Raw genomic sequence first — 23,449 nt, forward strand, 5'->3', positions numbered from 1 at the left:
TTGCACCAACATGGCAAACTACAGGTTCTACTCAAAATAGGTCTGGATAGACCCCAGACCTAATAGCCAGCAGATCCAGGACTCCACTAATGGCAAATCAGGTACTGTTTTGTACAGCGTGGCAAAACCTTTGGTACTGGAGGGACAACAGTGAGCTGTGCATGTGCTGAGCTGGGAGCAAATTTTCTCTCAACTCAGCACACTGTACTGGTCCCACAGGGAAAATAATACAGACTTTGGCATCCTACGGGTCAAAATAGGTCTGGGAAGCCTACAGACCTAATGGCCAACAGGTCCCAGCAACATCAGCACTGCCAACACCCTAGTTATTTATGACACCTGGTTTCTCCTTAATACTGTGAACTGCTCAAACCAGAAGTGGAAGAAAGTGATATAGACAATGGGGCAGCCACAGCACAGGATCACAGGATATGGAAAGTGGTGAGCCAGAAGCTGGGGCTCCAGAGTCCATGGAGAAAGTAGAACACAGAGCCCAGATCTAAAACTTGCTGGAGGGAGTGGCACAACTGACTGCAAACAAAGAGCCGTGTACCAACCACAATAAGGAAAATTAAACTGTAGACCTCTGAGTGACACAGCTTAGAAACCTGCCCCAGGGAGAAGAATATGATAACCAGAAGTATAATGACCAAGAGCAAAAGAAAAGAAAAAGGCACAGTGAATATTATTGAAGACTTCCCTGCAAAGGAGCAAAAGTCTTCGCCAACCTCAGAGCTAACTGGGGAATACATCAAGAAAATGGGAGAATACAGAATTAAGAAAACTCATTATAAAGCTTCTTATCAACAACAAAAAGCACATACAGGAATTCAAGAATTTTTTGCTTTTGTTTTATGATACAATTTCATAGGTTCTAGGGTTACCTGTGCCCCTCCCCAATTTCCCTTCCCCACCCCACTGATTTCCCCACTAGTTTTAAAATGGGTGTCCTTCACGAAGAGTCATAAAACCATCATACTGTTATTGAAGTATTTCCCAACAGTGTAGGCATGGAAAATGTCAGAGAGCCCTTCATACTTTTAGGATATTTTCAATTCTTTCACTAGGAGTGCATCTTTGGTCTGAATGCGTAGAGACATATCTGAACACATGTCCATATCTGAACATATCAGTCACCACTATGGAATATATCTCTAATAAGGAATAAAGGTAAATTCCCAATTAAACGTCTAAATATGCCTAAACAGCAAAAAATTACAATCCCTATTACTAACCATGCCAACCACGACAATGATGTCACGATCCATGTAAAGAGCAAAATGTTGGAACCATCTGTCTTTCATCTCCAATTTTAAGTGATTATCCCTTGGTGATGCTCATTGCTAACATGGCTGGGGGTTGTTTTGCTCATCTTTCTTGTTTCGATTTGCAAAACTGGTTGGTTTTGGTCAACAGGGTTGACCAAAAGTGATCTTCACCACGAGACATGATAATTAAGCCCTCTCCAATTGAACTTAAGGAAAATATCCTTAAATGCACTCATAAAAAAAAAAAATCAATTGACCCCTAGAGGAATGCCAATTAAATTCACAACTGACCTCTCACAGGAAGCTCTAGAGGCCAGAAGAGGACGGAGTGATACATTCCAGATTCTAAAAGGAAAAAACTATCAGCTCAGAATAACATACCTAGCAAAACTTTCCTTTGTCTTTGAAAATGAAATAAAATTCTTCCACAGTAAAGAAAAGTTAAAAGAATATGCCTCTTCCAGACCTGTCCTACAAACGATAATTAAAGATGTTCTCTTGACAGAGAAGAGGAATAGTACCTACCAAAACCAAAGGCAAATGTGAAGAATATCCCACTAAAATAACAACAGAAGATTAAATCAAACAATGAACAGCCCACTGCTAAAATGACAGGACCAAATTAACACCTATTCATATTAACTCTGAATGTAAAAGTTTAAATCCATTAATCAATCTTAGATTAGTAGAATGGATTGAAAATACAAAATCCATCTATCTGCTGATTATAGGAGACAGATCTCACCAACAAACATCAGCAGAAACTATATCTCATGGATTTTGATGTTTTTGTTTTTGTTTTTATTTCTTCAAAACAGTTTTTTTCTCTCATTAAATTCTTCACTGACTCACAGGTCATACAGTAGCATCATTTTCTTCAAGAAGGTTCTTGATTTTCTTTTTCATTTCTTCAGTGACACATTAGCATTCAGGAGCATGTTACTATTTAACTTCATGGTGTTGTAAATTTCTATCTTTCTTCCTGTTGTTTATTTTGCTTTGTGGCTTTTAAGGTGAAGTACAGTAACTGTGTAACTGAGACCATGATATTCAGATATGAAGATAGAATGAAGCATGTATCTCTATTTCCAGATCAAAGATGGACTCCAAATGAACTGCTAAATATATCCTGACAATAGGATGCTGGGATCTCAGATATTGTCTATGTTCACAATGATGGACTTATGACTGTTTATTAAGAACTATTTCATTGCAATAATATAAGGGAAATCAGTGGAGAGGGAGTGGGTAATGGAAATCCCAGAGCAAATGGAACTGTATCATAAAATAATAATGATTAAAAAATGGAAAAAATTTCAAAAATAAATGAAATTTTCACAAATGAAAAAAAGCTGAATATAGGGAAGGTAGCAAATCTATAGGATTCAAGATAGATGATACTGAAATTATAACATATTAAGTGAACTAAAAGAAATCTGTTATTACTGGTACAGTGAACAAAAGAATGAAAATAAATGAATCTCAAAATTTAAATAGGGGCGTGATCAAACATGGATTCAGAGGCCATGTTAAAATTTTGAATGTTATCCTATAAATAACGCAAGGCTTCTGAATTGTTTAAAGCAGGGAGAATAACATAATCTGATTAGTGTTTGAGCATAATATGTAATGGTCTTATTTTTCAAAGTCAATTATTAAAATTAGGAAAGTATGTCTCCCAAAAGGACATGGAAAAATTTTCAGAAACACATGGTATGTATATTTATAGCCAAACTATATTAAGTTAGAAATTAATACAATTTTTAATTCAACAACAAGTGAATCAAAAATCTGAATCAAGTATGATGGGTTCAGCATATTAATATAGTAACTTGGTAAAGTATGTCCAGAAATGACAGGCAACATTGAGTTTCCTTTGAGAGAATGGCATTTTGTCAACTGGGAGAGGGGAAAAGTTACTCCCAAATAAAAGGAAGACTCCCACTGAAACTGTCAAATATATACTTGACAATACGAAGCTAGATTTTCAACTATTCCCTATACCTACAATGCCATGATACACTTAAACAGTAGAATGTTGGACTTGTGACTGTTGCTGAAGGACTACACTATTGTAATAATAAGGGGGGAAATGGTTGGGGGAGTATGGAGAATGGAGAGGGAGTAAAGGGAGGTGGAGAGGGGAATCCCTATACCTATAAAATTGTATCGTGGAAAATAATAATTAAAAAATAAAATAAACAAAATATTTTAAAAAGTGGCTGGGAGCTGGGAGCTTCTCTCTCCCTTTCTCCTTTCTTCCCTCCATCCTTTATCTTCCTCCCTCTCTCTTTCCCTACTTCCTTTGCTTCCTCCCTTTTCCTTCTCTCCCTCCCTCCCTCCCTTACCCTCTTGGTCTCCCTCTCTCTCCCCTCTCCCTCCTTCTTTACCTGTCTTCCTCCCTTCCTTTCCCTCTCGGTCTCCTTCTCTCTCCTCTCTCCCTCCTTCCCTCTTTCTTTTGCATCCTCCCTCCCTCTTTCTTTACCTCTCTTCCACCCTCTCTCTCCCTCCTTCCCTCCTTCTTTTGCTTCCTCCCTCCCTTTCCCCCTGGGTCCCATCTCCCTCTCTCTTCCGCCTCCCTCCCTCCCTCCCTCCCTCCCTCATCTCTCTTCTTTCCTCCTTCCCTCCTTGTCTCTCTCCCTTTCCCTCTGGGTCTCTCTTTCTCTTCCCACTCCTTTCCTCCCTGCTTCCCTTCCTTTCCCCACTTCGGCTTCTAGAAGAAATAATTTAAAGAAACAAAAACAAAACAGTGAGTAGGCTATAAGGGTCCATCCTCACAAATAGGATGAGGTGCCTTCATAACATCTTGACAAAGAGACTTCGCAGAGACATCATCCTCCCTGCTTACTACCATGTGAAACCCAGCATTCTTCCTCTCCAAAGGCTGCAGCATCTTGGAAGCAAAGAACAGCCTCACAGATCCCAACAGTGCTGTGCCTTGAGTTGGACTTCCCAGTCTCCAGGAATGTGAAAAAGATTATTCCTATTCCTCACAAAATACCAAATTGTAGATATTCTACTGTAAAAGCACAAAACCAAGACATATAAATCAACAAATGTGTAGTGCAGTCATGAAGCCTGATATACAAGGTACTTAAGAATTAGAGTATTTTTAAAGTATATATTTGATTTATATCATCCTGAAAACAGCAATATACCCCAGTCCACATTTATGAAACAAAAAAATTTTCAAACTTACCTCAACTTAAACATAGTACTCAAAAATATAAAAAATAGAGCACAATAATATGCCTGGGAAAGTAGGTTTTAATTGGGTTTTGTTTGTTTGTTTTGTTTTTGCTTCTTGTTGACAATCAATTCAGAAACACATAAACTGAAAGCCTACTTAAGGAACTATTTGTAAAAGTTCCGCAAAAAGAAGAACCTTACCAACAGTACAGCTGTCTTCAAGTACCACATCAACATTTCTGTCTCTGTACTCAACCCTGAAGTCCAGCATCCGAGGTTGCCTCTCCACAATTTGCCTGGATGGCATCACAGGTCGAAATGCTGAAGAAGAGGGAGTAGGAGCTGGAGAGGGATGTCTTGCTGGATCAAAGGCAGGTCCTGGCGTGGCCTCACCGCCATAGTCACTAAAATGTTTATAAAAAAGAAAAATTATCATCAATTATGTCATTACAGAGCATCATTAGGGACCCGCTCAACCTTTGGTTTGTACTGTTCTTCTTATCAAATGTGTCTGCCCTTGTGTTACAACCAAACTTAAATTTTACTTTTCCATTAAATTTCTCCCAGTGACAGAAGACAACATTACTCTTCTTCCAATCCTTCCCTTCCTGCTAATTAGTAAGATCATATCACAATGTCATTGCTTGTGTGCATTTGAGGAACAAATAAATAGATGGCAGTACATGTTCACTGACTCTAAAACAACAAAAAAAATTCCATGTATAAAGAGTAATTTTTCCTTCAACAACTCTCACTAGAATACCCTACTGTTGACAGACTATTTTGAAACTTCAATTACTTCAAACTTCAACTATCCCTTATTCTTTAACCACAAATGGTGCTATTTATTACATTAATAAAAGAAAACTAAGAAGGCATCAAGAATTCTCATCTTCTTAGCATTCAATCTTCAAATCACAAGTCACTGCCATCTCAAAAATAAAAACAAAAATAAAATCGTGGTCTGCCTCCTTAGTAGGTACCTTGTCCATAGTAAGTTTAAAGAATTATATAATGCCGATCAATTAAAAGCTCCAACATACCATCAGTAAAAATTTACATCATTATGGAATTAATTGACATAGTAATGAGTAGCCAATATGTTAAAAATAAATGCTAGTTCTTAACCACCTTCTGTGACCACCTCATTGACATTTCAATTTTAGTTTATACACAACATATAACATACATAACATGTTATACATAACATCATATCATCTTAAATTAAGGCGAACATGTGGTATTTAACCTTTTGGGATTGGCTCATTTCCCTTAGCATTATGGTTTCCAGTTTGGCCCATTTGGCCACAAAGAACTGCAATTGATTGGGATGATACTCTGCTGGCTCTGTCTTCAGACCAGAGAGGGTCTACCTAAGAAGCCATTGAACTTGACTGGACAATAAGATGCTGGACTCTGTGTTTGGTATATGCTTGCAATGAGGGAATCTCAACTAAACTTGAACTGTGGTTATGCAACAAGGTGGAGGAATCCACCATGGTGGGAGGGTTTGGGGAGGGGTGGGGAGAATCCCAGTACCTATGAAACTGTGACACATAATACAATGTAATTAATGAATAAAAAAGTATGTTAAAAAAAAAAGAATTATATAATGAATGGTACCTAATAAAAATCTTTTCCTTAATTTATCTGTAAAATGTATCTTTATATTGCTGTTATTATTTTCCGTGATAACAGTTTTGTAGGTATAGCAAATCCCTCTCCACATCCTCTTCCTTGCTCTCCATTCTCCACCTCCTACCATTTTCCCCCATATTATAAAAGTAGTATAATCTTCAGCTACAGTCACAATCTCAACATTCTGTTATTTAAGTATATCATGGCACTCCAGGTATAAGCAATGGTTGAAAATCTACTATCATATTGTCAAGGTATATTTTAAATTCACATTCAAAGTTTTGCCCATTGATGTTTCCACAAGCTTGATCCTTCTCAATTATTCCTAATATCATTACTTAAGCTGAAATCTGCAGCTTTATCCTTGATCATTCTTTTCTCTCAATCCCCATATCTAATCAATACTTTGAAGCTTGTCTCCTAAGTATCTTTTGAATAGGTTATCAATGTTCACCCTCAGAAGCTGTCCCCCTCAATGGACTGTGCCGGGCCCTGTACTTGCAAGAATCTGGTCTGGGATCACCTCACACAAAGTTTCTTTGGGGATCTGCCCAATCGAACTGCTGGACTCAGAAGCCATGAAGAGAAGTACAGGTTCCATGGTCTGACATAGAGTGGAAATGCCAGAGCCGAGCCTCCTCAGAGGCTCAGAAGGAGCAATGGACAGCATATCCAGCTGCACATGGAGGATATGGCAGTCTATCGGCACCTGCAGAGGATACCTGGCACCATAACAAAGGACAGAACAAATCAATCAACTATCCCAGCCATATGCTGGCAATGAAAAACTGGGCAAAAAGAGACTCTAAAGTGGACTATGTCAATCAGTGGATTCTTCAGCAACCTCATTGTGCTTGGAGTGGCGAGATTGGCAGCAATTCATAACTGTTGAACTATCAAAACCACTTGAGCCAACCCCTCGGAGCATGCCCCACATCGGGGACCTGGGATGAGTGGAAGCTGGGTGAGGCTTCTCCCTTTATCTCCCCATTTACTCCAGATACAGAAAAAGAAGAGAATGTGAAAATAATAGTCTTCCCCTCTTTCCTGTAGCCCTGGAACATTTGTGCCCTAATTAATCATGTAAAGATCATCAAAAATAAAGAAAAAAAAAACAAACAAAAAAAGAAGCTGGCCTTCTAGACCAGCCATAATCACTCTTGCACTGACTAACGTAAGAGTCTCCTAAATAATCTAATACTTACTCTTTCTCCTAAGCATTCCATTTTATATCATCCCTAAAGTGAAATTAAAGACATAAATCCTTCACACATAGTTTAGTTCCTTAAACTTTCAGTTACTCCCCTTCACTCTACTGATAAACAGCCTGTAAATCCTGGTATGAACTGAATCATACTTACCTTCCAGAATCAACCTGTGCTATAACTCTCTCTCCTTACGCAAATGGTCATAATGGCTTATCTTTTCTTCTTCTACCTTAATCCTTTTTTGTCATGAAAACACAGGTTAATACCTCTAGGAATATTCTTTCCTCCCAATCTAGTCCCACTTCACCTTTTTTTTTAACTAACTATATTTATCCTCCATATGACTGACGGAATGCTTCAAAATTCAGCATTTTTTTACTATGTAATGGTCATTTTAATATTCAATTGTTTTTAGCAGTTTTCTGTATTCCCACTAAACTAAGGTATATATTTTAGGCAACTTCTTACTCACTGAAGTACTAAGCCTTTGATTGCAACGTAAATCTAAAATGCTGTCTCAAAAGATTAAAAGCAAAAGAGAGAAAGGGAGAAAGGGAAGACAGTTGGGAGGGAGAACAGAGGGAAAGGAGTCTTTATTAAAATTGTATCTACAAATCATGTTGAATCTGTTAAATACTAATTAAAATTAAATTATAAAAATTCAACCATTTAGTATTTGTTTGTTAATTTGTTTATAAAGACAGAAAGAGAAAGTGAAATCTTTCGTCTAGCTGTGCTTGAGTGACTGGTCGCCACACAGCATTGTACCCAGAGTCTGCCCCCAGACATTGCACCTGGCGCTATTAGGCTGAAATTAAAGTGGTTTTGTTTTTCTTTTCAAAAAAAAAAAATCTTTCCTCTGCTAGTTTACTGTACAAATGGCCACAACAGTTAGCTGGGCCAGGCCAGAGCAAGGAGCCAAGAGATTCATCCAGATTTCCCATGTGAGTGGCAGAATTACAAACACTCGGGTCATCTCTGATTTTCTCAGGCCATTAACAACATAGCCAGATTGGAACTGGGGCAGCTGGACACACATTAACATATTTGGGATTCCATTATCACAGGTGGCTGCTTAACCCACTGCGTCACAACTCTGGCCTCTTTTGGCAGCATTCTTACAATCATTTGCTTAACTTCCCTTCATGTATCAGCAGTGGCTGGACAGTTTACATACAGTTGTAGACCTCATCTATGTGAATTCCTTTGCCCCTGAAAAACAGTGACTTCTTCCAGCAATTATTATATACAGGCTACTTCAGTTTTAACTTTTTCTTATTTTAGTCTTCCACACCTGTGTAATCTATCCTGTATTGCGGTATTTTATCTACACTGAACCCTGACTCAAAGAACCACATGAACCATACCTTCAAAGATAGACTTCTGAAATTAGCTTACATTCTTAACCTTTAACGTCTTACGAGCTCCTTTCTGATGGAACATGGGACACTAATGATCTATGATTCTCTTTATCAACATAATCATAAAGTTTATTATGTCATTACGGTGGTATGCTTATAGAAACAAGTGCCTAAGGAGACCAAATTATTGTCTGATGTGTCTTGGTTTTTATTTTTTGAAGATTTTATTTATTTGAAAAGCAGAGTTACAGAATGAGGGAATAGACTGTATATTCAAATGTTGATTCACTCCCCAAATGGCCATACCATTCAGGGTTCAAACTGGTATTCATATAGGATACTGGTATCAGCAGCAGCAACTTAACCAACTGTTTCACAATGCAGGCCCGTGTTCGATGTAACGATTAGAGTGGCAATAACAGCCAGATTACAGTATGGTTGTTTTGATTGTAACAAGGAACCTACAGAAAAACTTTCTCAGGTTTGTCATTTTCAGCTCACGTCATAATAAGATAGCTGGAAAGTTTTTAAAATGGTTGTTTTACAAGAGTTTCTTATTTCTTCTAACTATATGACCACGATTACAACTAGGTCAACATTTAGGATGATACAGTGGTCCTACAGGCTAATCCTCTGCCTTCAAGTGCTGGCATCCCATATGTGCACCAATTTGTGTCCAGGCTGCTTCACTTCTGATCTAGCTCTCTGCTTATGGCTTGGGAAAGCAGCAAAGAATGGCCCAAGTCCTTGGATCCCTGCATCCACGTGGGAGACCTAGAAGAAGCTCCTGGCTCCTAGCTTCTGATAGGCTTTGCTCTGAGTAAACCAGCAGATGGAAGATCACTCTCTCTGTGTCTTTTCTTCTTGCTGTAAATCTGCCTTTCAAATAAAAAATTAAGACAAAAAACTAGGCCAAAATTTAATTTTGCAGACTACATAATTATGGTGAGAGTTAAATAAACATATTCCAAGTGTTTTGTGTAAGCTAAGGTATTGTTTCAGAAAGACACCCTAAGATGTAGATGATAACTGGGTAGCCTGAGGGGAAGTTGGTATCTCAACCCCCAGAGTTTCTCTGAGCTTCACTTAAAAAGCAGAAATAGCTCATTCTTCCATAACTAAGCAGGTTAGCTCCTGCTGACCTGCAAATTCTGTTGCCGTAAGAGAGAACGCCTATTTGAAGCCAATCCCCAGCATTTCTTGTTGCCTCTAAGATCAAATGTGGCCATACTCTGAAAAAAAAAAGCACTGGAGTCTTTACTGAGGACAGATTGTTTATATCAAAAACTAACATATGCAGTGGATTTTACCAAAAATTTGCAAAGGACCAAATATAATGTTAGGTTAAACAACTCTAAGTACCTATGAGTTTGCTGTTTCACTGAAGAGTCTATATTAAATAAATATGAGATGCCCAACTTTCCTGTCATAATGTACAAGAAATACAGAAACTTAAAGAATAGCAATGCTGGCATGAATTTACCACACATAACCTGAATAAACATAGTACACCACTGTATCACTCACAAGGTTATGAAACCTATTACATGAAAGCAGCAAAAACAGTAAGTAAGGGGAGCTGAATTCTTAAAAGATTTAAATCTCAAAATGGCACAGGTCAAACAACAAAGCTTAAGGCTAATAAAACTGTGAAAGCAACTATATTAATAAACAAAAATGGAAATTCTAAAGTACTGATTTACAGATATGATCAAAGATGTTTAATTGAATATGGAATTTCTAAGGAACAAAATAAAACAGCTAAGATTATATGACTTGATCTATGAACAGCAGAAACTCTACATCTGGCAACCTACATTCTGGTTCAGTATACATAACAAAGAATCACAATAATCACAGTCTCCAAACAAATTTGATTTGCACATATAAAATCCCTAAATATGAGGGCAACTTATCTCCCATCCTCCCCACCTTGCCACCATAATACCCCCAAACTCCCAAGTGAAGCAATTTTAAAAGCCCAATGCACAGAATCACAAGTATATATTCTAAGTTTTCTCTAAGGCTTACCCATGCTGCCAATCCTGAATAAAAGGGCATACTCAGTAACTGGCAGACATCTCATATTAGTTTCCTAATCCATGGAATTAAGACTACAGGAAAATTGCCTTACACATACATTTACTCCCAATGTTAATTTCCAAACATCATGGCAAACATTTTGTTTTCTCCCAGCAGGATATATAACATACACTCATTGCCTCATCCTGAAAATTTGTCAAGTAGGATATGTCACAACTCTCATACTCTACTCTGTAGAGATCTCGATCATCTAGATATTCCACAAAACAGACTTTACTGATGATAATGAGGATTAGTCCTAAAGAGCAGAAGTAGCGGGAGTCCAGATAAGTCTATTAGAGGTGCAGGTGTTTGAATCTCCCAGGCTTCTTGATGAGGCTCCTAGCTACCCATCCATCTCTGCTAAGTGGTGGGCAAATCCTGACCTTGTGGGTGGCCAGAGCAACAACGGAGCTGGGCTTCGCTCACTGGCCGCCTGACGGTGAGTTCTGGGGCTTTGGGAGTCTAGAATTACTGCCAAGAGACATTCAGGGATAAGGCCACTGTATGTAAGTGAAAAATGAATACTGAGGGACACTCAACACAGGACCACTGTAGTTGCAGGTAAACGAGGGGGACTGAGACCTGCTGGTTTGGAGGGGAGAGGCTGGAAGATCTGTATAGGTTAGACTCATACACCAGGCCACATGGGAACACGGAGTTGATCTTGTTAGCATGGAACATTGCTGAACACCACACGCCAGTCCACACAAAAGCCAAGGATGGGGACCTGTCTAGCAAATTGGATCCCAGTACCTGACTAAATGTTGGAACAGGGGACGGGTCACATTTGGCAGGGCCATGACACTAACCAGCACACAAAGGAATCAAGTCTGGGGGTAGATACTGTGGGGGATATGTTTGCCAAAGCCTGTGGAAATGCAAGTCATGCTGGTTAGTTCAAGAGCTGGGGAGATGATGGGCTGAACTAGGTGTGACCATGGAACCTGTCAACATTCATGAGTATAAAGACCAAGAATAGTGTGGGCAGGTTGAGGCTGCAGCACCTGCATGTGCATCCTAAAATAAGGTGTGGGGCAGGCTGGGCCAAAACATTCACCAGCTTAGACTAGGCTAAGATGGAGGAACAGACGATGCTGGACAAAGGCCTAACACCAGCTGGCATGTTTGAGATCTGTGTCTAGGAATAGCCTGAGTGGAGGAACCTGGAAAACTCCCCTAGGGGGTCATAAGTCCCACTGATGAGCAAAGTGTCCAGGTCTGGGAGTCGGAGAGACTGGACAAGGTAACTCCAACTGTTAACTAATGTATGGACTGGTTTTGGAAGGGGGCAGACCGGGCAGAGCCGAGCAAATCTTAGCCCACCAGCAAGTACAGAAATCAGGCTGGAACGCAAGTCATGCCAGGCTAGGCTATCACACCTACCAGTTCTCATGAGCAGGGATGGGAGTAGACTGAGTGGGGCCAGGTTCCAGTACCCACCAGTGAGAGTCGGGACTTGGGGCAGGCCCGGTCAGGCCAGGCTACAGCATCTAAGGCAAAGGTCATAACAGCTGAGGGACTATGCCTAACTGGGTCAGAGCAACACTAGTATGTGCAAGATCTGTGGCTGGAAACAGGCCTGGTTGGGGAGCAAAAGGGAAGCCATGGATGGGTTGTGGTTCCCACTGGTGAATGTGAAGACCAGAGTGGAAACTGCTATCCAGTTTGGACATGGCTACAGTATTCCTCAGCACAACTGTGGGCTGGGTCTGGGTTGTGCCAGATTGGGCTAGACTCCAGCATCCACTGGTGCTTGTGAGAACCAATGAAGATGTAGGATAGGTTAGGCTAGGTCTCTGTCCCTATTGAGTCATGTGTGAGCTGTGTATAGGTATGGACCTGGCTTGGCTGGGCTGAAACACCCAACAGTAAGAACCATAATGGTGAGGGCCAGTCAGGAAAGGTCATTGTTGCTGCTAGGACAGGAGGTAGACTAAGTAGGGATGGCCCATGGACCCACTGGAGCGGGTGAGATCTGGCACTGGGAGAGATTCGGATGGAGGAGCCTGGGGAATACCTCTGTCGGGACAGGCTCCCTGCAGGTAAGTGCAAGAACCACTATAGGGAGCAACCCAGACCAGGACAGGGAACCGTACTCACCAGCATACATTTGGCACAGGTTGGGAGTGAGCCAAGCTAGGCCTGTTCATATCACCTGCTGACAAATCTGAGCACCAGAATGGAGTGTGGGTTGGGCCAGGTTGGATTGCAGCACAACCCAGTTCATATGAGGGCCAGGACTGGGCGCCAGCTGGGCTGAGCTAGGCTGTAGCCCGCCCCCACCAGTGTGAGCTGGAATTGGGGCTGAGCCAGGCAGGCCACAGAACCCACTGGCAAATGTCTAAGTAAGCCAGACCAGAGCCACCCAACCAACACATGTGAGACCCAGGGGAGGGAGACAAATCCAGCAGGGGGAATATGGAGGATTGCCTTGCTAGACCACCACTCTGACTGGAGAGCGTGAGTTGGGATGGGGGCAGACCAGGCTGGGCAAAGCTACAATTGTTGGCCTCATGTGAGCTGGATCAGGGGAAATTCAGATTGGGTTGACTGTTCCTACTGGTACATGTATAAGTCAAAGTGGGTGTGGGTTGGTTGGGCTTTGCCGCAGCATCAGGTGGCAGATACTGGCACAGGGGACAAATTTTGTCAAGCTACACTACAGAATCACCTGGAGAGTGCAAGATCCAGGAGTGGGAGTAGACCCATTAGGGAAACAGTAGGCATTTCCCTCTTGGGTTGCTACTCCAACCGTGAATATAAGAACCAGGATTGGGGCAGGCATGGCCAGAGAGTGATACCCGCCAGCAAGTGTGTGGGCTGGATAGTGGGGCGGGTGGGGCTGAACTAGACTTCAATGCCCAGTGACATGTATGAGAGCTGTGGGACAGACTCGACCAGTCTGCTGTCGAGCTTGAGAACCAGGGCAGGAAGTGGGCCGGGTGAGGTTACTGTGGATCACTCCAACTAGGCTATAGCTTCTACTAGTGTCCATGAAGGCCGAGTATGTGGTGGGCAGGATCGGGCTGGACTGCAACACCCAAGCAAAAGACAGAGCTGGAGATAGAACTGACCCAGCAATTGCAACCACCAGTATGTGCATAAGCTGACTGGGGTAACGGATTGTGCTGGACCCTGTACTGGCAAGCACACATAAGAACCAGGTCGGCAATCACCTCAGAGGAAGTTTCTATGGGAATCCACCCAACTGAACTGCTGGACTCAGAACCCCAACCATGGAGAGAATTGCAGGTTCCATGGTCTGATTTTGGAGTACATGGGTCAGACAGAGCTGGGCCTCCTCAGAGGTTTAAATGGAGCAGTGGACAATATACCCAGGTATACATGGAGGATATGGCAGTACACTGGAGTCTGCGGAGGACACCTGGCACCATAACAGAGGACAGAGGACAGAACAAATTGATCAACTACCCCAGTCAAATGTTGGCAGTGAGTCTCCTGGAGAGAGACTCTAAAGTAGACTATGTCAATCAGTGGATTCTGGAGAGATTTCATCGTGCTTGGAGTGGCGAGATTGGTAGCAATTCAGAACTGTTGAACTATCGAAACCTCATGAGTAGGACCCTCAGAGCATGCCCTACATCGGGGACCCTAGGGTGGTGTCAGGTGGCTGCCTTCCATACCAGGGTACAGAGGCATTTGGAAGGCTTTGTGTGACTTCTCTCCTTTTCTCCCCTCTTCTCCCAGATACAGGAAGGAAAAAAAGACAAAGTTGAAATCGTGATCTCATCCACCTTCCTCTAGCCCTTGACCCTAATCACCCTAATAAACTAAGTAAAAATCATTTAAAAATAAATAAAATAAAATAAATCTTAAACAACAAACAAACAATAAAGAGCAGAAGTAGCAAGAAACTGGATGGTGAAGCTGGTGCTATGGTTGCAGCTTTAGTCACTACTAGCGATCCAACACCAAAATCAGTGTGCCAGGTCAAGCCCTGGTTGCTCCACTTCCAACCCAGCTTCTTTCTAAGGCACCTAGGAAGGCAGCAGAGAAGCCCAAGTCCTTAGGTCCCTGTACCCATGGAGCAGACAAGGAAAAAAATTCCTGGAACCTGCCTTTGACCTGCCCCAAACTGGGCTATTGTAGTCATTCAGGGAATACAGCACAGAATAAAAGATCTCACTGTCTCTCCTAAACTGCTGCTCTATTTTTCAAACAAATAAACAAACCTTTAGAAGAAAATTTGGATATTTCAGTATACACATGAATTCTAGAAATCAGCAGATATGTACACAAAAATACAAGAGCCTGCCACCTTGGTAAAGTTTCTGAGGTCCAGTATTCAAAACCATGTCAAGGTGAAAAGTTTATTGCTATGACTTCTCACCAATAAATAACAGATACAACAAACAGTGGGAGAAAATACTAGGGGTAGGGAAAAAATAGCTATATATTATATGTCAGTATTCAACCCAAACAAACTGTTATAGCTAGAATAAAAAATATTCCTGTGAGTCACCAACTGGGGTAGGAGTTTGAAAGACAACAGGGAAGAACTTAAGGATCACAGGTTAACCACTTCACTTGGAAATAAAAATAATCTGAGGCACAAGTCCACATCTCTGTAACTGATTCCCTATATAAATTCTCTGTTAAAAGTCCCAGACTGTTTTTGCTTCGGTTAGGTTGCTTGCTTGCCAATTCCTAACTCTAGGAGACAGTATAACATTTTTCATCACAGCCAACTACTTGGTAAGCTTTCTACCTACAACAATTTTCAAACATCATCATTTGAAAATTTGCTTTGCTGAATTGTCGTATTACCATTAAGCAGGTTATAGCATACCTTTGTAGAATGCCATTTTCCTGGGGTATTACACCATTGATAGCTGCCTGCAAACAAGAAACAGAGGGCCATTTAAACAAACACATAAATGCTGTAAAGATGAGTTTAAACATTTTATTTAAGTAAAATATTAAATTTCTCCTTAATGATACAATATACTACTTGTTCACATCTGCATGATAAAACAGTACTTCAGAAAAAAATTTTAAAGATGTACTTGGCATGTAAGGTCCCCAAACTGAGGCATAACAGCCTAACTCCACATTCTTCATTCAGGCAACACTCACAAAATCTACATTTAGGGATTTCAGAAAAAGTAAAAAACTGCAATATGTTCCTTATTTTTTCAACTATTCATTTTTCACCTCTTAAGAATATTTAAAGTTAAAATGTATTCTAAATGAGTGTACTTTTTCCATATTTGTAATTATTACTATATGGCTTGTAACATTTCAAATTTTTCACACTGTCTAAATAGATGTTTGAACTACAAAGTACTAATATTTTAGCACTCACACTACAATCACATATTCAAGTGAATTCTTCCAGGACAATTAAAACTTTATACATAATATCATTCCTCTTTTCCACCAACTGAAATTCACTGATTCATTTAAATCACTGAGCACCTGCTATAACCAAAGCTGTATCTTAAATACTGCAGTGAACACAAAGATGACATGTTCTTCCCAGAATACAGGGAAACAAATGATTACACAGTGTTGTGAAAAATAACTCAAAGACTGGCATGGTGGCATATGAGGGTAGCCCTCCGCTCAAAACACCAGCATCCCATTTGGGTACCAGTTCATGTCCCAGCTAATCCACTTCCAATCCAGCTCCCTGCTAATGACCTCGGAAAGCAGCAGAAAATGTTCAAAGCCTTGGGACCCTGCACCAATCTGGGAGATCCAGAAGCTCCCACTCCTGGCCTCCTGGTTCCTAGCTTCCTTAGGATCGACCCAACTCTAGCAGTTGTGGCCATTTGGGGAGTGAACCAGCGGATGGAAGATCTCTTTCTCTCTCTGTAACTGACTTTCAAGTAAAATAAATAAATCAAAAAAAAAAAAAAAAAGAGTTCAGAATCCGAAAGAAGAAATGCCCACTGTTGCCTAACAGAGATCATAATGCGGATGTCAATCATTTCCTTCAGGAAAGTTTAACTGATTCCCTCCCATTTTTCCTCAATAATTTGTCTTTATTTTCACTTATATAACAATCATTCACCTTAATTCATTCAAATCTTTCATCCATTTTACCATCAATTTATCCAACAGATAGTTATTAATTACCAAACTAGAACTCTTCTGCTACTGAGGAAGAAGTTGTAAACAAGATAAAATCACCCTCTCATGGTCTTCCCCTGAGTAGAATGTCCTCACTACACTCTGTAATGACAAGGGCCTATCATTCTTCAGCTATGATCTCACTCGTACAATGTTAATGAATTGAGCTATGAAAAAAATCCATTTGGGCATGAAAATGTGCTACAGATGTGATTCATGCTGTTTATGGTGTTTTTTACATTGTAAATATAAGCATTCACACTAAAGTAATAAGTTCTAAACACTCATTACAAGCTTAGAGGTTGTAGGCTAACATGGCCTCAAATAGACTCTTGAAATATTTCTGGGAAGAAATGAAAAGACATTTTTCATTAATATTTAATTATCCGTACTTATCTACAGCAGACTATTGATCACTATAATTTAAATAATTACTAAATTTAAAATAATCCCTAAATTTTTCATAAATATTTTAATCGTTATGGTACCATTTTCTAAATTTTTCTCAAGTACCCTACTTACGGTACCTTAAAGTTGATGACTCTTTACCTTCATTTATTATGAATTTCTTTTTTTTATTTTTTTATTATGAATTTCAATAGGATAGGATATATAACACATTACATATATTATACATAGCATATATACACATTCTGCAAATAATCTGTCAGAAGAAAAATGGGGAACATTTGAACCAAGTTTGTTTAGGGGAAAGAATCCAAAGATGAAAGCATGAATGAAGTAATTTACTCTGATCTTACAAACTTCTCTGTCCTCATCTTACAACCCCATACTTAATTCCTGTAGCTGCCTCCACCACTAATTTCCTTTTTATTGCACAGATTAGCAAGCATTCTCTCACATCACATGTCTTTCAGATATCCACATATATCAGTATTTCAATTCACTATTTTACTCAAAGACCATCTTGGGCCAAACTTCTCTAGCCATATTACCTAAAGAAGAATCCTTCCCAGCTATGACATTCTAGCCAATTATGGACAGATCTGTTTCTTTGCTTATTATTTGTCTTTTACCACTAAAATAAGTTCTACATTTTATTTATTCATATGCTCTCTATATCACAAACAGTACCTAACAATTAGGTATTAGTCTGAGTTAAAATGAATATGCAGGAATTAAATTTAAAAATATATATGGAACCAGCATTGTGGTGCAGCCAGTGAAGCTGATACCTATGATTCAGGCATCCTTTATGAGCACAGGTTAAAGTCTCAGCTTCTCTAGTGCAAATGTGCCTAGCAAAGGAGAAGAAAGTCTAAGTACTACTGAGTACCTACCAATCATACAAGAAACCAAGTGGAGTTTCAGGCTCCTGGCTTCAGCAGGGCCCAGCTTCAACTAGCATTGTCATTTGCGAAGTGAACCATCAGAAGAAAAGGTATCTCCTCTTCTCTTCCCCTTTCTCCACCCTCTCCCACAGCACTGCCTTTGAAAAGTTCAAAGAGTTACACAGAGAGGAAGACACAGAGAAAGATCTTCCATCTGATGGTTCAATATCCAGAAGGAGTCTTGATGGAACATTCATATAGAGATATCACACAAATTATCTAGAATTCAGAGTACAGGTGCAGGGGCAGACATTTGGTTCTCCCTTATTGGAGAGCCACAGTTTGCAAATGGCTCCACTCATGAGTGCAGCTTCTTGTTCACATACACCCTGCTAAACAGACAATGGCACAAGTACTTGGTTTGCTAACACGCACACAAAATTCAGATTGAGTTTTAAGTTCTTTTTTTGACCTGACTCATCATTGATTGTTGTAGACATTTGGAAAGTGAATCATTAAATGAATACTCTGTGCGTGTGTGTGTGAGTGTGTGGTGTGCACATGTGTATCTGTCCTTTAAATACAACTAATTAAATATGAGGGTTTTAAATACTTACTTTAGAGTCAAGAGTCATTCATTCGTTTTTAACTATTTTGGAAAATGGAGAATTATTGCATGACATCACAATTCTACTGTTAGGTAGACAGAACTGAATGGTTAAACAAAATGTAACACAGACATAAAATGAAAACATTTAAAACTAATAAGGGGGAAAATTCTGTCACATGCTATAACATGCATTAATATTCTACTTATTTTAATTTTTACGTATTGGTGAGACAGAGAAAGAATAAGAAACCCAGGGAAAACTCCTTCCTATCCAATAGTTCACTCTAAATGCCCACAACAGCTAGAGCTGAGCCAGGCTTACACCAGAAAACAGAAACTTACTCCAGTCTCTAATGTGAATAGCGAGGACCCTAATATTTGAGCATTACCTATTGCCTCCCCCCAAACACATTAGCATAAAGCTAAAATGAAAAGTGGAGACAAGACTCAACCAGCACTCAGAAATGGGAAATGGGTATCTGAAGGTACATTTTAACTGCCGCACCAAAAGCCCATCTCACCTTTTTTTTTTTTTTAAACAAAGTAAGCTTATGTTTTGGAGCTGGCACTGTGGTGCGCTGAGTTAAGCCACAGCCTGAAATGCTAAAAGCCCACAAGGGTGCCAGTTCAAGTCCCTACTACTCTACCTTGGATCCAGTTACCTGCTATTTTATCTGGGAGAGCAACTAAAGAGAGCCCAACTCCTTGGAGCCCTGCACCCACATGGCAGCTCTGGATGGAGTTCTTTGAGAAGAACTTCTAGCTCCAACCTCAGCTTTCAAAACCATTTATGGAGTGAATTAGGAAAAGGACAATCTGTCTCTCCTCTCTAACTCTTGCCTTTCAAAGAAATAAATCATTTTCAAAACAGTAGCTTTTAATTCCACTTTTCAATAATTTTTTCCTAAAAATTTGTGAGATGGAAAACAGCAAAGCTCCCATCCACTGGTTTATTCCTCAAACATCCACAATGGCTGCGCTGAGCCAAACCAGTATTCAAGAACTCAATCTGATTCTTTAATGATCACTTGTTACCTCCCAGAATTTGCACTAACAGGAAGCTTAAGTTGGGAGCCGGCATTGAAAATCGAATAGAGGCACTACCACATAGGACAGTGGCATCCTTACTACTAAGCCAAACACCTGGCCCTCCATGAACTTTCTGAAACACTCTCATAGCCAAAGTATACAGTATAATGACTTCATAAATATTATATAAAAATGAACACAATAAAACCAATCAAAACATCCATCAGTACACATTTTGTTGTCTTTGTATGTACATATATGTGTAGGTAAATGTAATACACACATGTATGGGGTCAGAACATTTGAGATCTACTCTGAACAAAGTTCATAAAATAATACAATGTATTAGCTAGTCACTCTGCTATACACTAGACCACTATAACTTACCTTACAAACGAAATGTTGCACCATTGGACAAACGTTTCTCCACTTTCCCCGTACCCCAACCCTTGTGATAACCACTTTAACCTTTCTGATTCTGGATTTACTTTTTTTTCATTCCATATGTAAGTAATATCATAAAGATACTTGAATTCCTGTGGGTGGTTTATTTCATGTGGCATGACTTGCAGGTTCAGTCATACCGTTATAAGCAGTAGAACTCTTTTTAAATATTTATTTATTTTTATTGGAAATGTATATATACAGAGAGAAGAAGAGAAAGAAAGGAAGATCTTCCATCCATGAGTTCATGCCCCAAATGGCTGCAACATCTGGAGCTGAGCCAATCCAAAGGCAGGAGCCAGGAAATTCTTCCAGGTCTCTCACATGGGTGCAGGGGCCCAACGCTTTGAACTGCCCTCTACTGCTTTCCCAGGCCATACACAGGGAGCTGGATGGGAAGCAGGGCAGCCGAGACACAAACCAGCACTGATCTGGAATCCTGATGTGTGCAAGGAGAGGACTTTAGACACTAGGCTACCGCACCAGGCCCTTGCATCTCTCTTTTTATGGCTGAATAACATTCCACTATATATATAAATACCACATTGTCTCACTGTCTTTACTCATCCATTAGCAGACATTTAGACATCTGGGCTAATGCAGATAATGCTGCAATGAACATGGGTCTTCATTATGTGAACTTGATTAAGATTTGGTTTTTCATCTATAAAATGGAGATAACAATGCCACCTTATTTCACAAAATTGTTATAAGGAATAAATGAGATAATACAGAACACTGGGAATATCAAACACAATAAGCAACCATTCCTAATATGCAGGTTTAAAAAATAATTACATGCTTGCACCCAAATATATAAATACTGACTTCACACTGGGATAGAAATCCAATTTGATTCTGTGCCCACACGGGAGGGTGGTAGGCCCCTTGGGACATGGGGGTGTGGGTTTGCAGATGGCTTGGGGGATGGAGCCAGCAGGTGCATGTGGGGACCTGTGTGGAGCAAGCCTGGGGATTTCCCCACATCCTTGGTCCTGGGCTGGGTGGGCAGAGGGCAGGGGAAGAGACCTAAGAAAGCACGCTGGCCTGGTGTGCTGGTGGACCGGACTTGGAAAACTTTGATCAGGCCTGGTTTTGGGTGTGTGGAGGGATAAGGTCCCGGGCAGCACACAAGCCAGGAGCTTTGAGACCGTGGTGGGCGGGCAAAGCCCCAGGACAGCACAGCACTCCACAGGAAGACTGGGCCTGAGAAGGCTGGCCTAGGGAACCCAAGTGTTCCCAGGGGCAGGAACCATGGATTGATAAGAGGAAGGGGTAAGGGGATGTGTGGGAGGGAGGACCACAGAGGGAGTGTGTTGTAGTTGAGGAGTGACTTCGAAGGGACATCCATCAACATGGTCACTGTACGTGCAGTTAAGCAAGGGGCTGACACCAAGCAGTTTGGAGGTGGGGAACTAGAAGACATTTATGGGTCAGACCGATGTGCTAGATAACAGTACCTGCCACTCAGAGTCGGAACAGTGGACGGGTAATGTCAGGTTGGGTCATGACACTGATAAGCACACAAGAGGACCAAGTCTGTGGACAGATTCTTAGGGGGATATGTGGGCTGGATAGTGGTGTTGGTTGGGTTGAGCTAGATTTCAATAACAATTGACATGTTACAACAGCTGAATGGGATGTGGGAGAGACTGGACCAGTCTACTGTACATACTGGCAAGCACGGGAACAGGGCAGGGAGCAGGTCTGGTAGGGGTTATTGTGGGTCATTCCACTAGGCTGCAGTTACCAGTCGTGCACCTGAGGGCCAAAAGTGTTGTGGGCAGAGTTGGGCTGTTCCACATCACCCACTGATTTGTATAAGAGACAGACTGGGCCAGAGACCGAACCAATCCCGCAACTGTCAACTACCAGTGCATGCATGGGCTGATGTAAGTGACAGACTGAGCTGGATCCCATACTGACAAGCACACACGAGCCAGGTCTGGGATCATATCAGATGAGGTTTCTTTGGGGATCCCCCCCAACTGAACTACTGGATTCAAAACTCGAACCATGGGGTGAATAGCAGGATCTGTGGTTGTACCGAGGAGTACATGTGTCAGAACTGAGTCTCCTCAGTGGCTTAGATGGAGCTGTGGACAGCATGCCCAGATACACATAGGGGACATGACAGTCAGTTCATTGAGACCTGCAGAGAACATCTGGCACCACAGCAGAGGAAGCAGGGCAGAACAAATTGGTCAACTACCCCAGCCAAGCACTGACAGCACATATCTGGGCAAACTGAGACTCTAATGGACGGTATCAGCCAATGGACCTTCGAAGGATTTCCTTATCCTTGGATCAGCGAGATTGACAGCATTTCAGAATTATCAACACGACCCTGAGCAAAACCCTCAGAGCATGCTCCATTTTGGGGACCCTGGGATGACACCGGGTGACCGTTCCCATCCCTGGGTACGTCAGCAGTTGGGAGGCTAGGTGTGGCTTCCCCACATCTCCTCCTTCCCCCAGAAACAGTAAGAGGAAAAGGAAAATTTGGAAACAATGGTCTCACTCACTTTTCCCTAACCCTTGATCCTTTCCACCCTAATCAACTGTGCAACCATCAACAATAAAATTTATCTTAAAAAAAGAAATCGGTGTTCACAGTCACAGTCACCGCCGCACTGCCTCTTGCTCACCGAGCTCCTGCCGAAGGAGAAGGGGGGTAGGTGAGTAAGGAAGTACTTGCACCATGGCTCATACAAAGCAGACTGCCCGTAAATCGACTGGTAGCAAAGCATCCAGAAAACAACTGGCTACAAAAGCTGCTCGCAAAAGAGCGCCCTCTACTGGAGGGGTGAAGAAACTTCACCGTTACAGGCCTGGTGCTGTGGTGCTCCGTGAAATTAGATGTTATCAGAAGTCCACTGGGCTTCTGATTCTCAAACTCCCCTTCCAACATCTGGTGTGAGAAATTGCTCAGGATTTCAAAATAGATCTGCGCTTCCAGAGTGCAGCTATTGGTGCTTTGCAGGAGGCAAGTGAGGCCTATCTGGTTGGCCTGTTTGAACACACCAACCTGTGTGCTATCTATGCCAAACGTGTAACAATTATGCCAAAAGACATCCAGCTAGCACGCCGCATACATGGTGAACGTGCTTAAGAATCCACTATCAGTGGGCCCGGTGGCGTGGCCTAGTGGCTTGAACGCCCCAGGATCCCATATGGGTGCCGGTTCTAATCCCGGCAGCTCCACTTCCCATCCAGCTCCCTGCTTGTG

At 41.2% G+C, this 23,449-nt stretch overlaps 1 protein-coding gene and 1 pseudogene across 2 annotated transcripts in view; one reads left to right on the forward strand and one right to left on the reverse strand.

The window, feature by feature from the left end:
• Positions 1-23,449, reverse strand: part of FAF1 (Fas associated factor 1) — a 387,381-nt gene that overhangs the window by 295,374 nt on the left and 68,558 nt on the right. The window contains exons 3-4 of one of the 2 annotated variants that reach the window (XM_004588662.3): positions 15,560-15,606; positions 4,659-4,861 (exon numbers count right to left, since the gene is read on the reverse strand). In XM_004588662.3, the coding sequence (XP_004588719.2) occupies positions 4,659-4,861; positions 15,560-15,606 (250 nt within the window). Of the gene's footprint in view, positions 1-4,658; positions 4,862-7,300; positions 7,420-15,559; positions 15,607-23,449 lie in introns of those variants that run through there. The other variant, XM_058681408.1, reaches the window with a different exon arrangement.
• On the forward strand, positions 22,922-23,332 carry LOC101517495 (histone H3.3A-like; annotated as a pseudogene).

The sequence above is a fragment of the Ochotona princeps genome, chromosome 2 (genome assembly GCF_030435755.1).
Source record: "Ochotona princeps isolate mOchPri1 chromosome 2, mOchPri1.hap1, whole genome shotgun sequence".
In the NCBI taxonomy this organism is placed as follows: domain Eukaryota; kingdom Metazoa; phylum Chordata; class Mammalia; order Lagomorpha; family Ochotonidae; genus Ochotona; species Ochotona princeps.